General features: G+C 47.6%; 1 protein-coding gene across 1 annotated transcript in view; it reads right to left on the reverse strand.

Annotated features, from left to right (window-relative positions):
• The window catches only part of LOC147084106 (uncharacterized), a 77,664-nt gene extending 63,410 nt beyond the window's left edge, over positions 1-14,254 (reverse strand). The window contains exon 1 of the mRNA XM_085979886.1: positions 12,899-14,254. Within this exon, the coding sequence (XP_085836012.1) occupies positions 12,899-14,062 (1,164 nt within the window). The 5' untranslated portion in view covers positions 14,063-14,254. The remainder of the gene's footprint in view (positions 1-12,898) is intronic.
• Positions 14,255-23,632: the final 9,378 nt, after the last annotated feature.

The following is a 23,632-nucleotide window of genomic DNA, read 5'->3' on the forward strand; positions in this document are numbered from 1 at the left end:
CGCTCATAAAGGATGAGCCCCGGTTGCTATGGATATAGCTAGGGAAGCCGAACAAGGCGAAAAGGTCATTCAGACATTTAATGACCGTGGTACTGGTCATGTCTGGGCACGGGATGGCAAACGGGAAACGGGAGTGCTCATCAATTATGTTGAGGAAGTACACGTTGCGGTCAGAGGAGGGGAGGGGCCCTTTAAAATCGATGCTCAGGCACTCAAAGGGACGAGTGGCCTTGATCAGGCTTGCTCTGTCTGGCCTATAAAAATGCGGTTTGCACTCGGCACAGATTTGGCAGTTCCTGGTCATGGTCCTGGCCTCCTCGATGGAGTAGGGCAGGTTACGGGATTTGATGAAATGGAAGAACCTGGTGACCCCCGGGTGGCAGAGGTCATTGTGGAGGGTCTGCAGTCTATCAACCTGCGCGTTGGCGCATGTACCACGTGATAGGGCACCTGGGGGCTCATTGAGTTTCCCGGGCCGGTACAAGATATCGTAATTGTAGGTGGAGAGTTCAATTCTCCACCTCAAGATCTTGTCATTCTTGATTTTGCCCCTCTGATTATTATTAAACATAAAAGCGACTGAACGCTGTTCAGTGAGCAGGGTAAATCATTTTCCGGCCAGGTAATGCCTCCAATGTTGCACCGCTTCCACAATGGCCTGGGCCTCCTTTTCGACAGAGGAGTGTCGAATCTCGGGGCCCTGGAGGGTCCTTGAGAAAAAGGCCACGGGTCTCCCCGCCTGGTTAAGGGTTGCAGCTAGGGCGAAGTCGGATGCGTCGCTCTCCACTTGGAAAGGGATGGACTCATCCACTGCGTGCATTGTGGCCTTCGCAATATCTTTTTTTATGAGAGTGAAGGCTGCACATGCCTCTGCTGTCAGGGGGAAGGAGGTGGACTTGATGAGGGGTCTGGCTTTGTCCGCATAGTTGGGCACCCACTGAGCATAGTAAGAGAAAAACCCTAGGCATCTCTTCAGTGCTTTTTGGCAGTGGGGGAGGGGGAGCTCCATAAGGGGGCGCATTCTGTCGGAGTCGGGGCCGATGACTCCGTTCTCCACTACGCAGCCAAGAATGGCGAGGCATGTGGTGCGAAACATACATTTGTCCTTGTTGTATGTTAGATTCAGCCGCTGGGCCATACGGAGGAATTTCTCTAGGTTAACGTCATGGTCCTGCTGGTCGTGGCCGCAGATGGTGATGTTGTCTAGATAGGGGAAGGTGGCCTGCAGCGTGTTCTGGTCAACCATTCGGTCCTTCTCCCTTTGGAAGACCGAAACCCCGTTGGTGACACCGAAGGGGACTCGGAGGAAGTGGTAGAGATGACCATCAGCTTCAAAAGCTGTGTACTGGCGGTCCTCAGCCCTGATGGGGAGCTGGTGGTATGCCGACTTCAGATCAATCATCGAGAACACCCGGTATTGTGCTATCTGATTGACCATGTCAGATATGCGGGGGAGTGGGTATGCATCTAACTGGGTGTAGCGATTGATCGTCTGGCTGTAGTCAATAACTAGGCGCTGTTTTTCACCAGTCTTCACTACCACCACTTGTGCTCGCCATGGGCTAGTGTTACCCTCAATAATCCCTTCCTTCAGGAGTCTTGCTACTTCGGATTTAATGAAGCACCTATCCCTGGCACTGTACCGCCTGCTTTTGGTAGTGATGGGCTTACAGTCGCGGGTGAGGTTAGCGAACAAGGGGGGGGGAGACTTTAAGCGTGGAGAGGCTGCAAATGGTGCGCGGCGGGCGATTTAAAAGCTGCTGGCTGCAGACTGTGAGTGGGGGGAGGGGTCCGCTGTACGCTAATGTGACACTTTTAAGGTGGCACTCAAAATCCAACCCCAGTAGAACGGCAGCGCAGAGATGGGGCAGGACAAGAAGTTTAAAATTTTTGTATTCCGTGCCCCTTACTGAAAGGGTCACTACACAGTAGCCACCGACGTCTGCTGAATGGGATTTGGAAGCCATAGAGATCTGATGGCACGTTGGCAGGACCGGGAGAGAGTAACTGCGCACCGTGTCGGGGTGGATAAAGCTCTCCGTGCTCCCGCTGTTGAAAAGGCAGGTAGTGGCGCGGCCATTTACCGTAATGTCCATCATGGACCTGGACAGTTGGTGAGGGAGAGATTGGTCCAGCGTCACGGAGGCCAGCGTATGGTCAAGCGAGTCACTGTGGTCGTCAGACGAGGCGGTGGTTGAGTCCGGGTCACCCGCGATTGGAGTTGGAGGCGTCCAAGATGACGGACAAAATGGCTGCGCCCATGATCCCGATCCCCACGCGGCTGGAGGTGTCCAAGATGGCGGACAAGATGGCTGCCCCCACGGTTCACACGCGGCGCTGCTGGCGTTAGCGGTTTTACCTTTGCAGGCGCTGACATAGTGTCCTTTCTTCCCGCAGCCAGAGCAGGTAGTGTTTTTCGCCGGGCAGCGTGCTCTGGGGTGTTTTGCCTGGCCACAAAAGTAACATTTCGGGCCCTTGGACATCGCTGCAGCAGTTGGTGCCGGGGGTCCCATGACCCAAGGTTGCGGTGTCCATGGTGCGGAGTGGTTAGGGGAGAATGCGTCCATATTCCGGTGGGCTGCGTCTAGCGAGAGCGCGAGGGACACTGCCTTCTTCAGGTCGATTTCGCCCTTCTCCAGCAGTCTCTGCCGGGAGTAGTCGGATTTGAGGCCCGCAACGAAAGCATCTCGGATAAGTCCCTCCGTGTGTGTCACGGCTGATAGCTCTTTACAATCGCAGGCTCGGCCGAGTATCTGTAGTGCCCGTAGGAATGCCTCCAACGATTCCCCGGACTGCTGTTTGCAGGATCTCAGGAGGTGTCTGGCATAAACCGTATTTACCGGGCGTGTGTATTGTCCTTTTAGCAGATCGATAGCCGCCGTGTAGGTAGTCGCGTCCTGGATGAGCGTGTAGACTTGGTGGCCCACCTTGGAGGACAGGATTTTTAGTTTGTTTCCATCTAGTGTCACGGCTGAGGCTTCCAGGTAAGCTTCGAAGCAACGCAGCCATTGTGCGAACTTGGTAGATGAACCCGCCTCTTGAGGGTCTAGGTCCAGGCATGTTGGTCTGAGGGCATGCAGCAGCGCCTGCTGCTCAGCGTTTGGTGCCGTCGTTTGCTGCAGCGCCTGCTGGTCAGCGTTTGGTGCCGTCGTTTCCTGCTGCTCAGCGTTTGGTGCCGACATTTTGTTTTTGTTAATAAAATTGATGCGCTATGAATTACTCATAAAAGACGGAGAGTTAGGAGAGTAACTAAAAGGCTTCTATTAACAAAGAACAGAGCATGCCTCTTGTGGTTGACTGGTTTCCAAGAAGGCAGGGGGCTGCAGAGCAGTCACCTTTATACCTGGGCCTGTGGGTGGAGCCAGGGGCAGAGCCAGCTGAGGCATGCATAGATACAACAGTGTGCAACAACAACAACAACGGTGAACAACAATAACAGTGGTTTACCACAGCGAGTGAGCTGCCCACTGAGCCACAGCTGACAACGTTGGTCCCTTAGAGGTAGAGACAGGAGAAATTATTATGGGGAATAAGGAAATGGCAGAAACGATAAAACAAATATTTTGTATCTCTTCACAGTAGAAGACACAAAAGCATACCAAAGATGGTGGGGAACCGAGGGTTTAATGAGGGAGAGGAACTTAATGTAAAGTACTAGAGAAACTAATGGGACTAAAAGCTGAGAAATCCTCTGGACCTGACCGCCTACATCCAAGGGTTCTAAAAGAGGTGGCTGAAGAAATAGTGGATGCATTGGTTTTGATCTTCCAAAATTCCTGAGATTCCCGAGATTCTAGAACGGTCCCAGCGGATTGGAAGATCACAAATGTAACACCGCTATTCAAGAAAGTAGGGAGAGAAAAAACAGGGAACGACAGGCCAGTTAACCTGACATCAGTCGTTGGGAAAATGCTGGAATCCATTGTTACGGAAGTTGTATCAGGGCATTTAGAAAATCATAACATGGGTAGGCTGAGTAAACATGGTTTTATGGAAGGGAAATCGTGTTTGACAAATTTATTAGAGTTATCTGAGGATGTAACTAGCAGGGTAGATAAAGGGGAACCAGTGGATGTAGTATATTTGGATTTCCAAAAGGCATTCGACAAGGTGCCACATAAAAGATTATTACACAAGGTTAGGGCTGACGGGGTTGGGGGTAATATAGTAGCATGGATAGAGGATTGGTTAACGGACAGAAAACACAGAGTAGGGATAAACGGACCTTTTTCAGGTTGGCAGGCTGTAACTAGTGGGGTGCCGCGTGGATCAGTGTTGGGGCCTCAGCTATTTACAATCTATATTAATGACCCAGATGAAGGGACCGAGTGTAATGTATCCAAGTTTGCTGATGATACAAAGCTAGGTGGGACAGTAAGCTGTGAGGAGAACACAGAGAGTCTGTAAAGGGATATAGATAGACTAAGTGAGTGGGCAGTAAGGTGGCAGATGGAGTATAATGTAGGGAAATGTGAGGTTATTCACTTTGGTAGGAAGAATAGAAAAACAGAATAATTTTTAAATGGTGAGAAACTTTCAAATGTAGGTTTTCAGAGAGATTTGGGTGTCCTCGTGCAAGAAACACAGAAAGCTAGCATGCAGGTACAGCAAGCAATAAGGAAGGCAAATGGCATGTTGGCCTTTATTGCAAAGGGGTTGGACTATAAGAGTAAGGAAGTCTTGCTCCAATTGTACAGGGCCTTGGTGAGACCACACCTGGAGTACTGTGCACAGTTTTGGTCTCCTTATCTAAGGAAGGATATACTTGCCTTGGAGGTGATGCAACGAAGGTTCACTAGATTGATTCCTGGGATGAGAGGGCTGTCCTATAGAAACATAGAAGATAGGAGCAGGAGTAGGCCATTCGGCCCTTCAAGCCTACTCCGCCATTTGAGATCATGGCTGATCATCCAAATTAAGTACCCTGTCCCTGCCTTCTCCCCATATCCCTTGATCCCTTTAGCCTTAAGAAATATATCCAACTCTTTCTTGAATATATTTAATGAACTGGCCTCCACCGCCCTCTGTGGCAGAGAATTCCACAGGTTCACCACTCTCTGGGTGAAGAAATTCCTCCTCATCTCTGTCCTAAATGGCTTACCCCTTATTCTTAGACTACGACCCCTGGTTCTGGACTCCTCAGCCATCAGAAACATCCTTCCTGCATCTAGTCTGTCCAGGCCTGACAGAATTTTATAGGTTGCGATGAGATCCCCTCTCAATCTTCTAAACTCCAGTGAGTATAAGCCCAATCGACACAATCTCTCCTCATACGTCATTCTTGCCATCCCAGGTATCAGCCTGGTGGATCTTCGCTGCACTCCTTCCATGGCAAGAATGTCCTTCCTCAGATAAGGCGACCAAAAGTGCACACAATACTCAAGGTGCGGTCTCACCAAGGCCCTGTACAACTGCAGCAAGACACCCTTGTTCCTGTATTCGAACCCTCTTGCTACGAAGGCCAACATACCATTTGCCTTCTTAACTGCCTGCTGCACCTGCATGCTTACCTTCAGCGACTGGTGCACAAGAACACCCAGGTCTCTTTGCACTTCCCCTTCTCCCAATCTATTGCCATTCAAAAAATAATCTGCCTTCCTGTTTTTGCCACCAAAGTGGATAACCTCACATTTATCCACATTATAGTGCATTTGCCATATTTCTGCCCAATCACCCAACCTGTCCAAATCGTACTGGAGTTTCACGACATCCTCCTCACAGCATACCCTCCCAGCTTTGTGTCGTCTGCAAATTTGGAGATATCACATCCAATTCCCTCGTCCAGATCATTAATATATATTGTGAACAGCTGGGGTCCTAGGACCGATCCGTGCGGTACCCCACTAGTCACTGCCTGCCACTCGGAAAATGACCCGTTTATTCCAACTATGATGAGAGATTGTGTAGAATGGGCCGATACTCTCTGGAGTTTAGAAGAATGGGAGGTGATCTCATTGAAATATACAAGATTCTGAAGGGGATTGACAGGGTAGATGCTGAGAGGTTGTTTCCCCTGGCTGGAGTGTCTAGGACTAGGGGGCATAGTCTCAGGATAAGGGGTCGGCCATTTAAGACCGAGATGAGGAAGAATTTCTTCACTGAGAGGGTTGTGAATCTTTGGAATTCTCTGCCCCAGAGGGCTGTGAATGCTGAGTCTTTGAGTATATTCAAGGCTGAGATCGATAGATTGTTGGACTCTCGGGGAATCAAGGGATATGGAGATCGGGCGGGAAAGTGGAGTTGAGGTCGATGATCAGCCATGATCTTATTGAATGGTGGAGCAGGCTCGAGGGGCCGTATGGCCCACTCCTGCTCCTATTTCTTATGGACTTTCAAAAGCCATTTGATAAAGTACCACACAAGAGACCTACTCGGAAAAGAGAAGCACATGGTATTAAAGGGCTGATGGTAATTTGGGTATATAATTGGCTGAGGGATAGGAGACAGTGAGCAGTGCTGAGGGATGTTTTTCTGACTGGAGGGAAGTATGCAGTGGGTCCCCCAGGGGTCGGGATTAGGACCATTGCTTTTCTTGTTATATATAACTTACCTGGACTTGGGTATAGGTGAACAAGTTTGAAGTTTACAGATGATACAAAACTTGGCAACGTAGTAAATAGTGTGTTCTGGACCGATGGACTATTTTGTGTGTGCAGATAGCACCCTCTGGTGGTGGTTATTGTGTTAGCAGTGTGTTTGTATGAAGCAGAGGTCATTTGACCTTTGTTCCTTTCTTCCTGTGTAAGGTCATTTGACCTTTGCTCCTTTCTTCCTGTGTGAGGTCATTTGACCTTTGTTCCTTTCTTCCTGTGAGAAGTCATTTGACCTTCATACCTTTCTTTCTGTGTAACACAGGAAGTAGAATTCCAGGAAGAACCTGGCAGTAATGGAGGATTCCATAAGGGTTTCACAATCCAATGTAATCTGATTTCATATGTTAGGCCAAGCGCAATATCTGTGAGTATCTTTGTTTCTTAGCATAATAGCAACGTTGTCAGAGTAGTATTTTGATAACACTTTGTTTATAAAAGGTTAATATTTGATAGTTACAGAAGTGAGTCCAAATGTTAGTTAGTTATACAATTAGTCTATTCTACTGTTGTAAATATGTTTATATCTTATGTAATATCGAATGTATAGTACTCAGTTTATGTCCAAAACATACTTTAACTTTGTTTACAGTTTCACAAAATTGTTCAAGTAAAGGCTTCAAACAGCAAACGGCTTCACGAAGAATTATTTTGAATAAGTGTTTAACTTGCTGGACAACTAGATAGGAGCATGTCTAGCGCGGCCAGTACAGTGAAAAGATATCAGTGAAAAGATAGCAATACGGCTAGCAGTGAAAACATATCAGTGAAAAGATATCAGTGAAAAGATAGCAATACGGCTAGCTGTGAAGAGCAGAGCAGGAGGAACCCAATGTAAGCCTTAACCTCGTAGAGCACATCTACCTCACATCAACATGTCAGAAGATAATAACGAAAATGCTTTGCAGCGAGGAGAAGACCTTAAACAGGCAGACGAAACTGTAGAAGGTGACAATCGGTCTATAAGCTCCGGTTACGTCAGATCGCAAGCTAGTACACGGTCATCAGGTGGTTCTAGAATAAGCGTGACTATCGCCAGAGCACGGGCTAAGCTAGTGGCAGCTCAAGCCAGAGCTGCGCATGCGAACAGTGAAATAGAAATAAAAGTAAGACAGGCCCGTCTCCAAGCTGAACCCCAAGCAGAACAGGCCCGATTCCAAGCAGAACAGGCCCGATTCCAAGCAGAACAGACCCGACTCCAAGCGGAACAGGCCCATCACCAAGTTGAATGCCAGGCTGAATAGGCCCGTCTCCAAGCCACATTAGACGCTCTGCAGCAACAAAAAGAGATAGATGCTGCATTAGCCGAGACACATGTATTCGAGGCAATTTTGGAGGGAGTTGATCCCGAGACAGCTTACAAACCTTTAATTCCCGTTTCACAGCAGAATCGACGACAGCGCACCATAGATTACGTGAGCGACCATGCCGACATACAGTTTACAGGAGAAAGGGATGGAGGCCTGCACATCTCTACAGACGCAAGCACTTCGTAAAACATGCCACAAGTTGCCAACCAAGGTCCAAGCAGACGGCGTGCCTCAAGCCGCAGAGTCTCCGCCAGCAGAAAGGAAGACACGGTGCAGAGGAATAGGACGCCGAATAGAGAAAGTCAGAGGCAAATCCCCTCTCGGTTCCTTGAGACCTCCAACAGAGCCCCTAGCCAAGGCAACCCTGGCACAGGTCCCAGCACCTATGACCTCGCCAAATACCTTGCAGGCACCCAGCTGGTGACTTCGGGGTTAATTAAGTTTGATGACAGGCCGGAGAATTATCGGGCTTGGAAGTCCTGTTTCCACGATGCCATATCGGGCTTAGACCTGTCGGCAGGAGAAGAGCTCAGCCTCCTTATCAAGTGGCTCGGCCCAGAGTCCGCCAGACAGGCCTGCAGGATAAAAGCGGCCAATGTGGGGCAGCTGCCAGAGGGGTTGAAGAAGGCTTGGGCGAGGCTGGAAGAAAGCTACGGCTTGCCCGAAGCCATTGAAAGGGCTCTCTTTGACAGGTTGGCGAACTTTCCGAGGTTGACGAGTAAGGAACCCCAGAAGCTCCGCGACCTTGGAGATCTGCTGTCGGAACTCAAAGCCGCAAAGCAGGACGGCTACCTACCCGGTCTATCGTACTTAGACACTTCCATAGGGGTAAGTCCCATCATTGAGAAGCTTCCATTTAACCTGCAGGAGAAGTGGATAACGTTTGGATCCAAGTTCAAGCTAAAGCACAACGTGGCGTTCCCACCATTCTCTGCGTTTGTTAAATTCATCCGTAAAGAAGCCAAAGCCAGAAACGACCCCAGCTTCAACTTCTTCTCCTCCCACCCAGCACTTGCCAGAAGAGACAAGTTTGCCAGACATGGAAAGACACCAATATCTGTCCACAAAATGCAAGTGTCCTCAACTGAGCACACAAAGATTCAGAAGAAACCTGAGGATATGAGCAAACAATGCCCTATCCACAACAAGCCCCATCCTTTAAAGAAGTGCAGAGGCTTCAGGGAGATGTCCCTGGAAGATTGGAATCAATATCTTAAAGAGAACTCTACATGTTTCAAGTGCTGCTCATCCACGAGCCATCTCGCCAAGAACTGCAAGGTAGATGCAAAATGCACTGAATGTGAAAGTGATCGGCACGTTTCAGCACTACACCCAGGCCCAGCTCCTTGGAAGTCAGAGACACCTCCTCCTGCTTCAGAGCACGGCGGGGAGAGAGAGGGAGCTGCTGGTCCAGAGATTACATCCAGGTGCACCGAGGTGTGTGGAGAAGGAGTGAGCACAAGAGCATGCTCCAAGATTGCCTCGTTAATGTATACCCTGTAGGATGTCGCCAGGAATCTGAAAAGATGAAAGCACACTTCCTAGAATTTGTCAAGAAAATGCTTGTCAACGATTATGCAGAGATAGCTCCTCCACTCCAGGAAGGCCAAGAGTGTTGGTACCTCCCTTCCTTCGGAGTCTATCACCCCAAAAAGCCGGAATAGATCCGCGTGGTGTTTGACTCCAGTGCACCATATCAGGGAGTCTCTCTCAACGACGTACTCCTCACAGGGCCCGATCTTAACAACAGCCTCTTGGGAGTGCTCATGAGATTCAGGAAAGAGCCCGTCGCCATCACTGCCGATATCCAGCACGTTTCATTGCTTCGTGGTGAGAGAAGACCACAGAGACTTCCTCCGCTTCCTGTGGTATCGAGACAATGACCCCAATAGAGACATTGTGGACTACAGAATGCGTGTCCATGTCTTTGGGAATAGCCCATCCCCTGCTGTCGCCATATACGGACTAAGGAGGGCTGCCAAGGAAGAAGACGACGACTTTGGCAGTGATGTGAGAGGGTTCATCGAATGAGAGTTCTACATCGACGATGCACTGAAGTCATTCCCGACCGAAGCAGAGGCCATCAGTACCCTCGGACGAGCCCAGGAACTACTTGCACTATCCAACCTCAGGCTGCATAAGATAGCCTCTAACAGACCAGCAGTGATGGAGGCATTCCCCCCTGAAGATCGTGCTAAGGACGTCAAGGACCTAGACCTCTTCACTGATGACCTCCCCCTACAGCGTAGCCTAGGGGTGTCGTGGAACATAGCAACAGACACGTTCACGTTCCAAGTCCTAGACGCCAAGAAACCCTTCACACGTAGAGGAGTGCTCTCTACAGTCAACAGCCTATACGACCCTCTCGGCTTCTTAGCCCCTGTCACCATACAAGGCAGGCTGCTCCTCAGGGAACTCTCCACACGCACTGAAGAGTGGGATTCACCTCTCCCCAAAGAGATGGAAGCAGTGTGGGACAGATGGAGAGACTCATTCCAAGGCTTACAGGAGATCCAAATACCTCACTGCTCTACGTCTTTCTCTCCCTCAAATGCCCAATTCAAAGAGCTTCGTGTCTTTGCAGACGCATCCGCTAAGGCCATTGCAAGCGTGGCTTATCTGAAGGTCACCACTCAAGAAGGACAAAGCAAAATCGGCTTCATCTTTGATAGAGTCAAGTTGGCGCCCCAGCCAGACCTCACCATACCCAGATTGGAACTGTGCATAGCAGAACGCAACCTACCCCCTCACAGCAGTCTACGGAAGCTGCATCCTATCATCGACACCGATGGACCGTCTCTGAGGTGGTTCTTCTTTTGTCGCCAGAGGACTCCAGTGACAAGTAGAGTTCGGACTATGTGGAGTCATTAACGACCCCAGACGGGGAGTGTTCTGGACCGATGGACTATTTTATGTGTGCAGATAGTACCCTCTGGTGGTGGTTATTGTGTTAGCAGTGTGTTTGTATGAAGCAGAGGTCATTTGACCTTTGTTCCTTTCTTCCTGTGTGAGGTCATTTGACCTTTGTTCCTTTCTTCCTGTGAGAAGTCATTTGACCTTCATACCTTTCTTTCTGTGTAACACAGGAAGTAGAATTCCAGGAAGAACCTGGCAGTAATGGAGGATTCCATAAGGGTTTCACAATCCAATGTAATCTGATTTCATGTTAGGCCAAGCGCAATATCTGTATCTTTGTTTCTTAGCATAATAGCAATGTTGTCAGAGTAGTATTTTGATAATACTATTTTTATAAAAGGTTAATATTTGATGGTTACAGAAGTGAGTCCAAATGTTAGTTAGTTATACAATTAGTCTATTCTACTGTTGTAAATATGTTTATATCTTATGTAATATCGAATGTATGGTACTCAGTTTATGTACAAAACATACTTTATCTTTGTTTACAGTTTCACAAAATTGTTCAAGTAAAGGCTTCAAACAGCAAACGGCTTCACGAAGAATTATTTTGAATAAGTGTTTAACTTGCTGGATAACTAGATAGGAGCACGTCTAGCGCGGCCAGTACATAGTGAGCATAGTAGTAGCAGACTTCAGAAGGCCAGAGACAGACTGTGAAATGAGCAGACACAAGGCAGATGAAATTAAATGAGGATAAGTGTGAAGTGATGCACTTTGGGAGAAACAACAGGGAGAGGCCGTATAATCTAAATGGGACTATTTTGAGGGGGTGCAAGAGCAGAGGGACCTGGGGGTCCATATTCACAAATCTTTGAAAGTGCCACAGCAAGTTGGTGAGACGGTTCAGAAAGTGTGTGGGATACTTGGCTTTGCAAATAGTGCCATTGAATACAAAAACAAGGAAGTTACACTAAACCTTTACAAATCACTAGTGAGGAACATAGGACAGTAGGAGGCCATTCAGCTCCTCGAGCCTGTCCCACCATTCAATGAGATCATGGCTGATCTGTGATCTAACTCCATACACCCGCCTTTGGCCCATATCCCTTAATACCTTTGGGTAACAAAAACCTATCAATCTCAGATTTAAAATTAACAATTGATCTCGCATCAATTGCCATTCGTGGAAGGAAGTTCCAAACTTCTACCACCCTTTGTGTGTAGAAGTGTTTCCTAATTTCACTCCTGAAAGGTCTGGCTCTAATTTTTAGACTGTGCCCCTAATCCTAGACTGCCCAACCAGCGGAAATAGTTTCTCTCTATCCACCATATCTGTTCCCCTTAATATCCTGAAAACTTCGATCAGATCACACCTTAACTTCTAAATTCTAGGGACTACAACACTAATTTATATAATCTCTCCTCGTAACTTAACCCTTGGAGTCCGGGTATCATTCTGGTAAACCTACGCTGCACTCCCTGCAAGGCCAATATATCCTTCCTAAGGTGTGATGCCCAGAACTGCTCACAGTGCTCCAGGTGTGGTCTAACCAGGGTTTTGTGCAGCTGCAGGGTTTTGGCCTCAGCTGGAGTCTTGTGTACAGTTCTGGGCACCACACTTTAGGAAGGATGTCAAGGCCTTGGAGAGGGTACAGAGGAGGTTGACCAGGATGGTACCGGGGATGAGGGACTTCAGTTATGTGGAGAGATTGGAGAAGCTGGCATTGTTCCCCTTAGAGCAGAGAAGGTTAAGGAGACCTAATAGAGGTGTTCAAAATAATGAGGGGTTTTGATCGAGCAAGTCGGGAGAAACTGTTCACTCTGGCAAGTGGGTCGGTAACCAAAGGTCACAGCTTTAAAATAGTTGCTAAAAGAACTAGAGGGGAATGAGGAGAATTGTTTTCACACAGAGGGTTGTTAAGATCTAGAATGCACCATCTGAAAGAATGCTGGAATCAGGTTCCACAGGAACTTTCAAACGGTAATTGTACACGTACTTGAAGAGGACTAGTTTGCAGAGTTCTGGGGATAAAGCTGGGGTTTGGGACTAAATTGGACAGCTCTTTCAAAGAGCCGGCACAGACAGGATGGGCCGAATCACCTCCTTCTGTGCTGTTAGATTCGATGATCAGTGTGAACACGCTGGTGTCTCTTAAGGCTCGTAGAGCTTTTAAAGCTCTTCCCACAGTCAGAACATTTAAAGGGTCTCTCGTCAGTGTGAACTCGCTGGTGTTCCTTCAGATCCTTGGAGCCTTTAAAGCTCTTCCCACAGTTAGGACACTGAAACGGTCTCTCGTCCGTGTGAACTCGCTGGTGTTCCTTCAGATCCCCGGAGCTTTTAAAGCTCTTCCCACAGTCAGAACACTGAAACGGTCTCTCGTCAGTGTGAACTCGCTGGTGTTCCTTCAGATCCCCGGAGCTTTTAAAGCCCTTCCCACAGTCAGAACATTTAAAGGGTCTCTTGTCAGTGTGAACACGCTGGTGTTTCTTCAGCTCCCGGGAGCATTTAAAGCTCTTCCCACAGTCAGAACATTTAAAGGGTCTCTCGTCAGTGTGAACAAGCTGGTGTGACAGGAGGGTGGATGACAGAGTGAATCCCTTCCCACACACGGAGCAGGTGAATGGCCTCTCTCCAGTGTGGAGGAGCCGGTGTCGCTTGAGCTCCCCGGAGCTTTTAAAACTCTTCCCACAGTCAGAACATTTAAAGGGTTTCTCGTCAGTGTGAACAAGCTGGTGTGTCTGCATGGTGGATGAATGAGTGAATCCCTTCCCACACATGGAGCAGGTGAACGGTCTCTCCCCAGTGTGAACTCGCTGGTGTGACAGGAGGTTGGATGACTGAGTGAATCCCTTCCCACATTCGGAGCAGGTGAATGGTCTCTCATCAGTGTGAACAAGCTGGTGTCCCTTCAGACTCCCGGAGCTTTTAAAACTCTTCCCACAGTCAGAACATTTAAACGACCTCTCATCAGTGTGAACAAGCTGGTGTAGCTTGAGCTCCCGGGGGACTTTAAAGCTCTTCCCACAGTTAGGACACTGAAATGGTCTCTCATCAGTGTGGACAAGTTGGTGTTGCTTTAGTTCCCCGGGGCTTTTAAAGCTCTTCCCACAGTTAGGACACAGAAACGGTCTCTCATCAGTGTGAACAAGCTGGTGTCCCTTCAGCTCCCCGGAGCTTTTAAAGCTCTTCCCACAGTCAGAACACTGAAATGGTCTCTCATCATTGTGAACAAGCTGGTGTTCCTTCAGTTCCCTGGGGCTTTTAAAGCTCTTCCCAGTCAGAACATTGAAATGGTCTCTCATCAGTGTGAACAAGTTGGTGTCTCTTCAGCTGCCCGGAGCTTTTAAAGCTCTTCCCACAGTTAGAACACTGAAATGGTCTCTCATCAGTGTGAACTCGCTGGTGTATTTGCAGGTGGGATGAACAAACAAATCCCTTTCCACACACGGAGCAGGTGAACGGACTGTCCCTGGTGTGACTGCGCCGTTGAACTTCCAACGTAGACGGGGAACTGAATCCCTTCCCACTGTCCCCACCTTTACCCGGTTTCTCCCCGGTGTGACGGTGTATGTGTCTCGCCAGGTCAGGCGATCGGCTGAATCCGCGTCCACACACCGAACACATGTGCGGTTTGTCATCGCTGCGATCGCTGCTTTCTCCTTCCATGTGCAAAGGCCGATGATATTCAGGTCCTGATGAATCCAGCGACTCTGTCAGATGTTGACGTAATGTTTGGTCTGAGCTTCCCGCCTGTAACTGCTCCACTTCTATAACCCTGTAAATTGAGATCAGAAAAGGATCAGAGGCAAACTGTTGTTTAATTTTCCCCTTTCCGAACCTAGGGGCAGTGAAGCTGATTTTCAGGCCCCAGCTGCTGCACAGGTTGGTTGAAAGGATCAGCAGTAATGGCGGCTGTAATACCCACAAGCCCCCACGCTCCAGAAAGCACTCTGTTGACTCCGAGTCCCGTGCATGTGCTCATGGCCCCCACGCTCTCCCTCCTGCTCCACAATCGCCCGTCCCGATCGGTCCACAACGCGCATGCTCAGCGCACAAAACCCCGCGGTTGGAACATCGGGCGCGCATGCGGAGCCGCAACATCTGGTACGCATGAGCGGCTCAGGTGGGGGCGAGTTGGTGTTTCGCCTCAGCCGCCAAGGAGGTGCGCATGTGCAGGACGACCCAACATTCCTCCTGTCAGCAATCACTCCCTCGTTTCTTCAATAAAAACAGAAAATGCTGGAAATACTCAGCAGGTCAGGCAGCATCTGTGGAGAGAGAAACAGAGTTAATGTTTCAGGTTGATGACCGTTCGTCAGGACTGCTTGTTCTTTAGTGTCAGCCAGTGGCTCAGTGGGTAGCACTCTCGCCTCTGAGGCACAAAGTTGTGGGTTCAAGTCCCACTCCAGAAACTTGAACATTGAATGGCGGAGCAGGCTCGAGGGGCCAAATGGCCTACTCCTGCTCCTATCTTCTATGTTTCTATGTAAGTTTAGGGACCCTCCATGTTGACTTTGTCCGATCCTGTCACTGTTTTCCAAGTGCTCTGCTATTACATCCTTTAAAATGGACTCTAGCATTTTCCCCACTACCGATGTCAGGCTTACCGGTCTATAATTCCCCATTTTCTCTCCACCACCCTTTTTGAATAGTGGGGTAACATTAGCTACCTGCCAATCCATGGGTGCTGTTCCAGAGTCTATCGAATTTTGGAAGAGGACCAGCAATGCATCTACTATTTCTAGGGCCACTTCCTTAAGTACCCTAGGATGTAGATTATCAGGCCCTGGGGATTTATCAGCCTTCAATCCCATCAATTTCCCTAACACCATTTCCCTACAGATACTAATTTCATTCAGTTCCTCCCTTTCATTAGAGCCTATGTTCCCCGACATCTCTGGGAGGTTATTTGTGTCCTCCTTTGTGAAGACAGAACTAAAGTATGTATTTAGGACCAGTGCAAGATAGATTAAGGCGATACTTAGTACAACTAAATCAGGAGGTACAAGCACTAAATAAAGTAGTAAGGAACCAACAACAGATTAAAGATCTAGAAAGGCAGAATGCTGGACTTAAACCAGATGAGTTGCCCAGAATCGGTCAACAAGTAATGACGCAAGTTATCGGAAGAAAGGGAATGGGGCCCGTTGGATGGGGCCATGTACTGTATTAATGACAAGTGATACGTGTGTTTGTCTACAAGAACCGATGGGTATGCGATGGAAGCAATGGACCCAGGTGAAACCATTTAACACTAAAGACCCCCATTCTACCCTCTCCTCTAGGGGAAAGAGCTCGGAAGACGACCAGACCTCTGTTTAAATTACAGGTAAACATGGATCCAGTCGACCCTTCATATCAGAGGGTCTGTCTCGGGGAGAAGCAGCTCTCCCGGTTTACCCTTACACCCGAGAACTCATTTTTAATGTGGAAACAAGTCATCCTCGGTTCCGAGGGACTGCCTAAGAAGAAGAAGATATAATTGGAGTAAGACTTCTATACTCCTGTACTCAAATCCTCTTGTAATGAAGGCCAGCATACCATTTGCCTTCTTAACTGCCTTTCACAACCACCGGACGTCCCAAAGCGCTTTACAGCCAATGAAGTACTTTTGAAGTATAGTCACTGTTGTAATGTGGGAAACGCGGCAGCCAATTTGTGCACAGCAAGCTCCCACAAACAGCAATGTGATAATGACCAGATAATCTGCTTTTTCGTCATGTTGATTGAGGGATAAATATTGGGCTCAAAACACCGGGGATAACTTATTCGAAATAGCACCACAGGATCTTTTACATCCACCTGAGGGGGCAGACGGGGGCCTCGGTTTAACGTCTCATCCGTAGGACGGCACCTCCGACAGTGCAGCGCTCCTTCATTACTGCCCCTCCAACAATGCGGCTCTCCCACAGCACTGCCCCTCCGACAGTGCAGCACTCCCTCAGTACTGCCCCTCCGATGGAGCAGCGTTCCCTCAGCACCGCCCCTCCGACAGTGCGGCGCTCCCTCAGTACTGCCCCTCCGACAGTGCGGCGCTCCCTGAGTACTGCCCCTCCGACAGTGCGGAGCTCCCTCAGCAATGCCCCTCCGACAGTGCGGCGCTCCCTCAGTACTGCCCCTCTGACAGTGCGGCGCTCCCTCAGTAATGCCCCTCTGACAGTGCGGCGCTCCCTCAGTAATGCCCCTCCGACAGTGCGGCGCTCCCTCAGTACTGCCCCTCTGACAGTGCGGCGCTCCCTCAGTAATGCCCCTCCGACAGTGCGGCACTCCCTCAGTACTGCCCCTCCAACAGTGCGGAGCTCCCTCAGTACTGCCCCTCTGACAGTGCGGTGCTCCCTCAGCACCACACTGGAGTGTCAGCCTCGCCTTATATGCTCAAGTCCCTGGAGCGGGATTTGAACCCACAACCTTCTGACTCTGCTATCCACTGAGCCACAGCTGACTCCAGTCTTTTACACAGTTTCATCATAACTTTCTTGATTTTGCACTCTATGCCTCTCCTAAAGCAGGGGAGTTATGATGAATTGTTAAACAGTTTTTTTTTGCAGAATGACGCAGGCTGTGTGTAGGAAACAATTTTGCATTTGAAAGCAGCTTGTATTGTGAAGCTTGTGCCCCTTTGCCAGGCCCGCTGCCTGCGGCCCCTCTCCCAGATTCCAGCCCCAGCTCTGTGCTGACTGAGCTGCTCTCACCTGGGGACAGTGCGTCACAATCGACCCCAGCGCACCTGAGCTGGAGAGGAGGCCCCGCCCCCTTGCCGCGCCGCCATTGGTTGGAGGACCAGGCCACCCAGTTCAGTCCTCCCATCTCAGCCCTCGTCCTATTGGTCAGAGCTCCCGTCAGTCACAGGCCGGACCTGCCTCCATCCACCTGATTGGGCCGCTTCCTCTGATGACGTCACAATCGGGCCCCAGCCCACCAGAAATAACTGGCAGTTAGAAAGATTACCTGCAAACATCTGGCATTATTCTCTGACTATATAAGCTGTGTCTTTATGCATCTCTCCACTTCACCTGACGAAGGAGCAGCGCTCCGAAAACTTGTGATTTCAAATAAAACTGTTGGACTATAACCTGGTGTTGTGTGACTTCTTACAATCCTTTACTAGGACATTTTTTATTAATCCTGTCTCATTACACAGGACCAGATCTAAGATTGCCTGCCCCCTGGTTGGTTCAGTAACATACTGCTCAAGGAACCCATCCCTAATGCACTCTATGAACTCTTCCTCAAGGCTGCCCTGCTCAATTTGATTTGTCCAGTCAATATGAAAGTTAAAATCTCCATGATTATAGCTGTTCCCTTATTACAAGCCCCAACTATTTCCTGATTTATACTCCGACCAATAGAGTTGCAACTGTTAGGAGGCCTATAGACTACGCCCACTAGTGACTTTTTCCCCTTATTATTCCTTATTTCCACCCAAACCGTTTCACTATCCTGATCCTTTGACCCAATATTATTTCTCACTATTGCAGTGATTCCATCCTTTATTAACACAGCCACCCCACCTCCTTTTCCTTCCTGTCTGTCCTTCCTAATAGTCAAATACCCCTGGATGTTTAGTTCCCAATCATGGTCACCCTGCAGCCATGTCTCCGCAATGGCCACCAGATCATACCCATGTGTAGTTATTTGTACCGTCAACTCGTCTATTTTGTTACGAAAGCTGCGTGTATTCAGATAAAGAACTTTTAAATATGTTTTGTGACAATTTATTCCTGCTTTTACCCCCTTTACTACTTTACCTTTATCTTTATATATTCTGTCCCTTCCTGATACGCCCTGGTTTTTAATTCCCCCACTGCTACCTTGCTCTATTGCCTTCTCCGCTGACATTTTTATTTTTCGCTCTCTTGAAACCTCCCCCCCCACTAATTAGTTTAAAGCCCTCTCTACAGCTCTAGTTATTCGATTCGCCAGGATTCTAGTCCCAGCACTGGCCAAGTGAAGTCCGTCCCAATGGAACAGCACTCTCCTGTCCCAGTACTGGTGCCAGTGTCCCAAGAAGCAAAACCCATTTCTCCCACACCAGTCTTTGAGCCACGCATTTAACTCTCTGATTTTATTTACCCTAGCCAAATTTGCTCCCGAGGGCAGGTACATAAGAACATAAGAAGTAGGAGCAGGAGTAGGCTATACGGCCCCTCGGGCCTGCTCCGCCATTCAATAGGATCATGGCTGATCTGAATCTAGACTCACGTCCACTTCCCTGCCCTCTCCCCGTAACCCCTTATTCCCTTATCTGCTAGGAAACTGTCTATCTCCATTTTAAATTTATTTAATGTTGCAGCTTCCACAGCTCTCTGGGGTAGCAAATTCCATAGATTTACTACCCTCTGAGTGAAGAAGTTTCTCCTCATCTCAGTTTGGAAAGGGCAGCCCCTTAATCTTAGATTATGCCCCCTAGTTCTAGTCTCACCCATCAGTGGAAACATCCTCACCGCATCCACCCGATCAAGCCCCCTCACAATCTTATATGTTTCGATAAGATCGCCTCTCATTCTTCTGAACTCCAATGAGTAGAGTCCCAAACTACTCAACCTTTCCTAGAGAACAAATAATAAAAATGACAACAGAGAAGGTCATAGACTTAGGTAGCAGTGGGGAAATTAAAAACCACAGCGTGTCAGGAAGGGGCAGAAGGTATGGAGTAAAAGGTAAAATAATAAAAAGGGCAAAAGCAGGAACTAAGTGTCACAAAACACATTTGAAAGTTCTCTATCTGAATGCACGTAGCATTCGTAACAAAATAGACGAGTTAAAGGCACAAATAGCGACATATGGGTATGATCTTGTGGCCATTACAGAAACATGGCTGCAGGGTGACAATGCCTGGGAATTAAACATACCAGGTTATTTAACAATCAGGAAGGACAGGCAGGAAGGAAGGGGAGGTGGGGTGGCTATGTTAATAAAGGAAGGAATTACTGTAATACAGAGAAATGATATTGGGTCAAAAGATCAGGATAATGAAACAGTTTGGGTGGAGATAAGGAATAATAAGGGGAAAAAAACACTAGTGGGCGTAGTCTATAGGCCTCCGAACAGTCGCAACTCGGTTGGACGGAGTATCAATCAGGAAATAGTTGAGGTTTGTAATAAGGGAACATCTATAATTACGGGGGATTTTAACTATCATATTAATTGGACAAATCAAATTGGGCAGGGCTGCCTTGAGGATGAGTTCATTGAGTGTATTAGGGATGGGTTCCTTGAGCAGTATGTAACTGAACCGACCAGGGGGCAAGCAACCTTAGATCTGGTCCTGTGTAACGAGACAGGATTAATTAAAAATGTCCTAGTAAAGGATCCCCTTGGAATGAGTGACCATAACATGGTTGAATTCCATATTCAATTAGAGGGTGAGGAGGTTGTATCTCAAACAAGCGTGCTAAGCTTGAATAAAGGAGGCTATGAATGTATGAGAGCGGAATTGAGTAAAGTGGATTGGGAAAATAGATTAAAGGGTAAGACGATACATGATCAGTGGTGTACATTTAAGGAGTTATTTTACAACTTCCAAAAAAAGTATATTCCACTGAGAAAAAAAGGGTGTAAAAGAAAAGACAGCCATCCGTGGCTAAGTAAAGAAATTAAGGATAGTATTCGACTAAAAACAAGGGCATATAAGGTAGCCAAATCTAGTGGGAGGATAGAGGATTGGGAAAACTTTAAAAGACAGCAAAAAATAACAAAAAGATTGATTAAGAAAGGGAAGATAGATTATGAAAGTAAATTAGCAAAAAATATAAAGACAGATAGTAAGAGTTTTTATAGTTATATAAAAAGAAAAAGGGTGGCTAAAGTAAATGTTGGTCCCTTAGAGGATGAGACCGGGAAATTAATGGTGGGAAATATGGAGATGGCAAAAACACTGAATGAATATTTTGTATCAGTCTTTACAGTAGAGGTCACCAAGAATATCCCAACACTGGACAAGCAGGGGGCTATAGGGGGGGGAAGAGATAAACACGATCAAAATCACTAAGGAAGTGGTACTCGGTAAAATAATGGGACTCAAGGCAGATAAATCGCCTGGACCTGATGGCTTACATCCTAGGGTCTTGAGGGAAGTGGCGGTAGGGATTGTGGATGCATTGGTAATAATCTTCCAAAACTCCCTGGACTCAGCAAAGGTCCCGGCAGACTGGAAAACTGCTAATGTAACACCCTTATTTAAAAAGGGCAGTAGACAGAAGGCTGGAAACTATAGACCGGTTAGCCTAACATCTGTGGTAGGTAAAATTTTGGAGTCCATTATTAAGGAGACAGTAACAGGACATTTGGATAATCATAATTTAATAAGACAAAGTCAGCATGGTTTTATGAAGGGGAAGTCATGTTTGACAAATTTGCTGGAGTTCTTTGAGGAAGTAACATATAGGGGGGATAAAGGTGAACCAGTGGACGTAGTGTATTTAGACTTCCAAAAGGCATTTGACAAGGTGCCGCACAAAAGATTATTGCTTAAGATAAAAAATCACGGGATTGGGGGTAATATTCTGGCATGGATAGAGGATTGGCTATCTAACAGAAGGCAGAGAGTTGGGATAAATGGTTCATTCTCAGACTGGCAATCAGTAACCAGTGGTGTTCCGCAGGGGTCAGTGCTGGGTCCCCAACTCTTTACAATCTATATTAACGATTTGGAGGAGGGGACCGAGTGTAACACATCAAAGTTTGCAGATGATACTAAGATGGGAGGGAAAGTAGTGAGTGAGGAGGACATAAAAATCCTGCAAGGGGACATAGACAGGCTAAGTAAGTGGGCAGAGATTTGGCAGATGGAATACAATACTGGAAAGTGTGAGGTTATGCACTTTGGCAGGAAAAATCGTAGAGCAAGTTATTATCTTAATGGCAAGAAACTGGAAAGTACTGAAGTACAAAGGGATCTGGGGGTCCTGGTGCACGAAACTCAAAAGGTTAGTATGCAGGTGCAGCAAGTGATTAAGAAGGCCAATGGAATGTTGGCTTTCATTGCTAGGGGGATAGAATATAAAAATAGGGAGGTATTGCTTCAGTTGTACAAGGTATTGGTGAGACCGCACCTGGAATACTGCACACAGTTTTGGTGTCCATACTTAAGAAAAGACACATTTGCTCTCGAGTCAGTACAAAGAAGGTTCACTCGGTTAATCCCGGGGATGAGGGGATGGACATATGAGGAGAGGTTGAGTAGATTGGGACTCTACTCATTGGAGTTCAGAAGAATGAGAGGCGATCTTATTGAAACATATAAGATTATGAAGGGGTTGGATCGGGTGGATGCAAGGAGGATGTTCCAGATGATGGGTGAAACTAGAACTAGGGGGCATAGTCTTAGAATAAGGGGCTGCTCTTTCAAAACTGAGACGAGGAGGAACTACTTCACTCAGAGGGTGGTAGGTCCATGGAATATGCTGCCCCAAAAAGCTGTCGAAGCGACATCATTACATAAATTTAAAACAGAAATAGACAGTTTCCTAGAAGAAAAGGGAATTAAGGGTTATGGGGAGCGGGCAGGAATTTGGACATGAGTCTAGGTTCGGATCGGTCATGGCCCTGTGGGTAGCGGAGCGGGCCCAGGGGCCGTGTAGCCTGATCCTGCTCCTGTTTCGTGTGTCTAATTCTGTTAGATTCAGGAGATAGTCCTGTCATAGTGGATTGGCGGTTAGGATCAGATCAGCCATGATCTTATTGAATGGCGGAGCAGGCTCGAGGGGCCAATTGGCCTACTCCTGCTCCTATTTCTTATGTTCTTATGTTCTTATTATGCCCCCTAGTTCTAGTCTCACCCATCAGTGGAAACATCCTCACCGCATCCACCCGATCAAGCCCCCTCACCATCTTATATGTTTCGATAAGATCGCCTCTCATTCTTCTGAACTCCAATGAGTAGAGTCCCAACCTACTCAAACTTTCCTCATAAGTCAACCCCCTCATCTCTGGAATCAACCGAGTGAACCTTCTCTGAACTGCCTCGAGAGCAAGTATATCTTTTCTTAAATATGGAAACCAAAACTGCACGCAGTATTCCAGGTGTGGCCTCACCAGTACCCTGTATAACTGCAGCAAGACTTCCCTGTTTTTATACTCCATCCCCCTCGCAATAAAAGCCAAGATTCCATTGGCCTTCCTGATCACCTGCTGCAGCTGCATACTAACCTTCTGTGTTTCATGCACCAGGACCCCCAGATCCCTTTGTACTGTAGCACTTTGCAGTTTCTCTCCATTTAGATAATAACTTGCTCTTTGATTTTTTCTGCCAAAGTGCATAACCTCACACTTTCCAACATTATATTGCATCTGCCAAATCTCTGCCCACTCACTTAGCCTGTCTATGTCCTTTTGCAGGTTTTTTAAGTCCTCCTCATTCACTGCTTTCCCTCCCATCTTTGTATCATCGGCAAACTTGGATATGTTGCACTCGGTCCCTTCCTCCAAATCGTTAATATAGATTGTAAAGAGTTGGGGTCCCAGCACTGACTCCTGTGGAACACCACTAGTTACTGATTGCCAGCCCGAGACCGAACCATTTATCCCAACTCTTTGTTTTCTGTTAGATAGCCAATCTTCCACCTATGCCAGTATATTACCCCCAATCCCGTGATTTCTTATCTTGATCAGTAATCTTTTGTGTGGAACCTTGTCAAATGCCTTTTGGAAGTCCAAATACACTACATCCACTGGTTCCCCTTTATCCACCCTGTATGTTACATCCTCAAAGAATTCGAGCAAATTTGTCAAACATGACTTCCCCTTCATAAAACCATGCTGACTCTGTCCTATTAAATTATGTTTATCCAAATGCTCTGTTACTGTTTCCTTAATAATGGACTCCAACATTTTGCCAACCACAGATGTTAGGCTAACTGGTCTATAGTTTC

The sequence above is a fragment of the Somniosus microcephalus genome, unplaced genomic scaffold (genome assembly GCF_052327205.1).
Source record: "Somniosus microcephalus isolate GS21.2 unplaced genomic scaffold, FLI_Smic_1.0 scaffold2, whole genome shotgun sequence".
Taxonomy (NCBI): domain Eukaryota; kingdom Metazoa; phylum Chordata; class Chondrichthyes; order Squaliformes; family Somniosidae; genus Somniosus; species Somniosus microcephalus.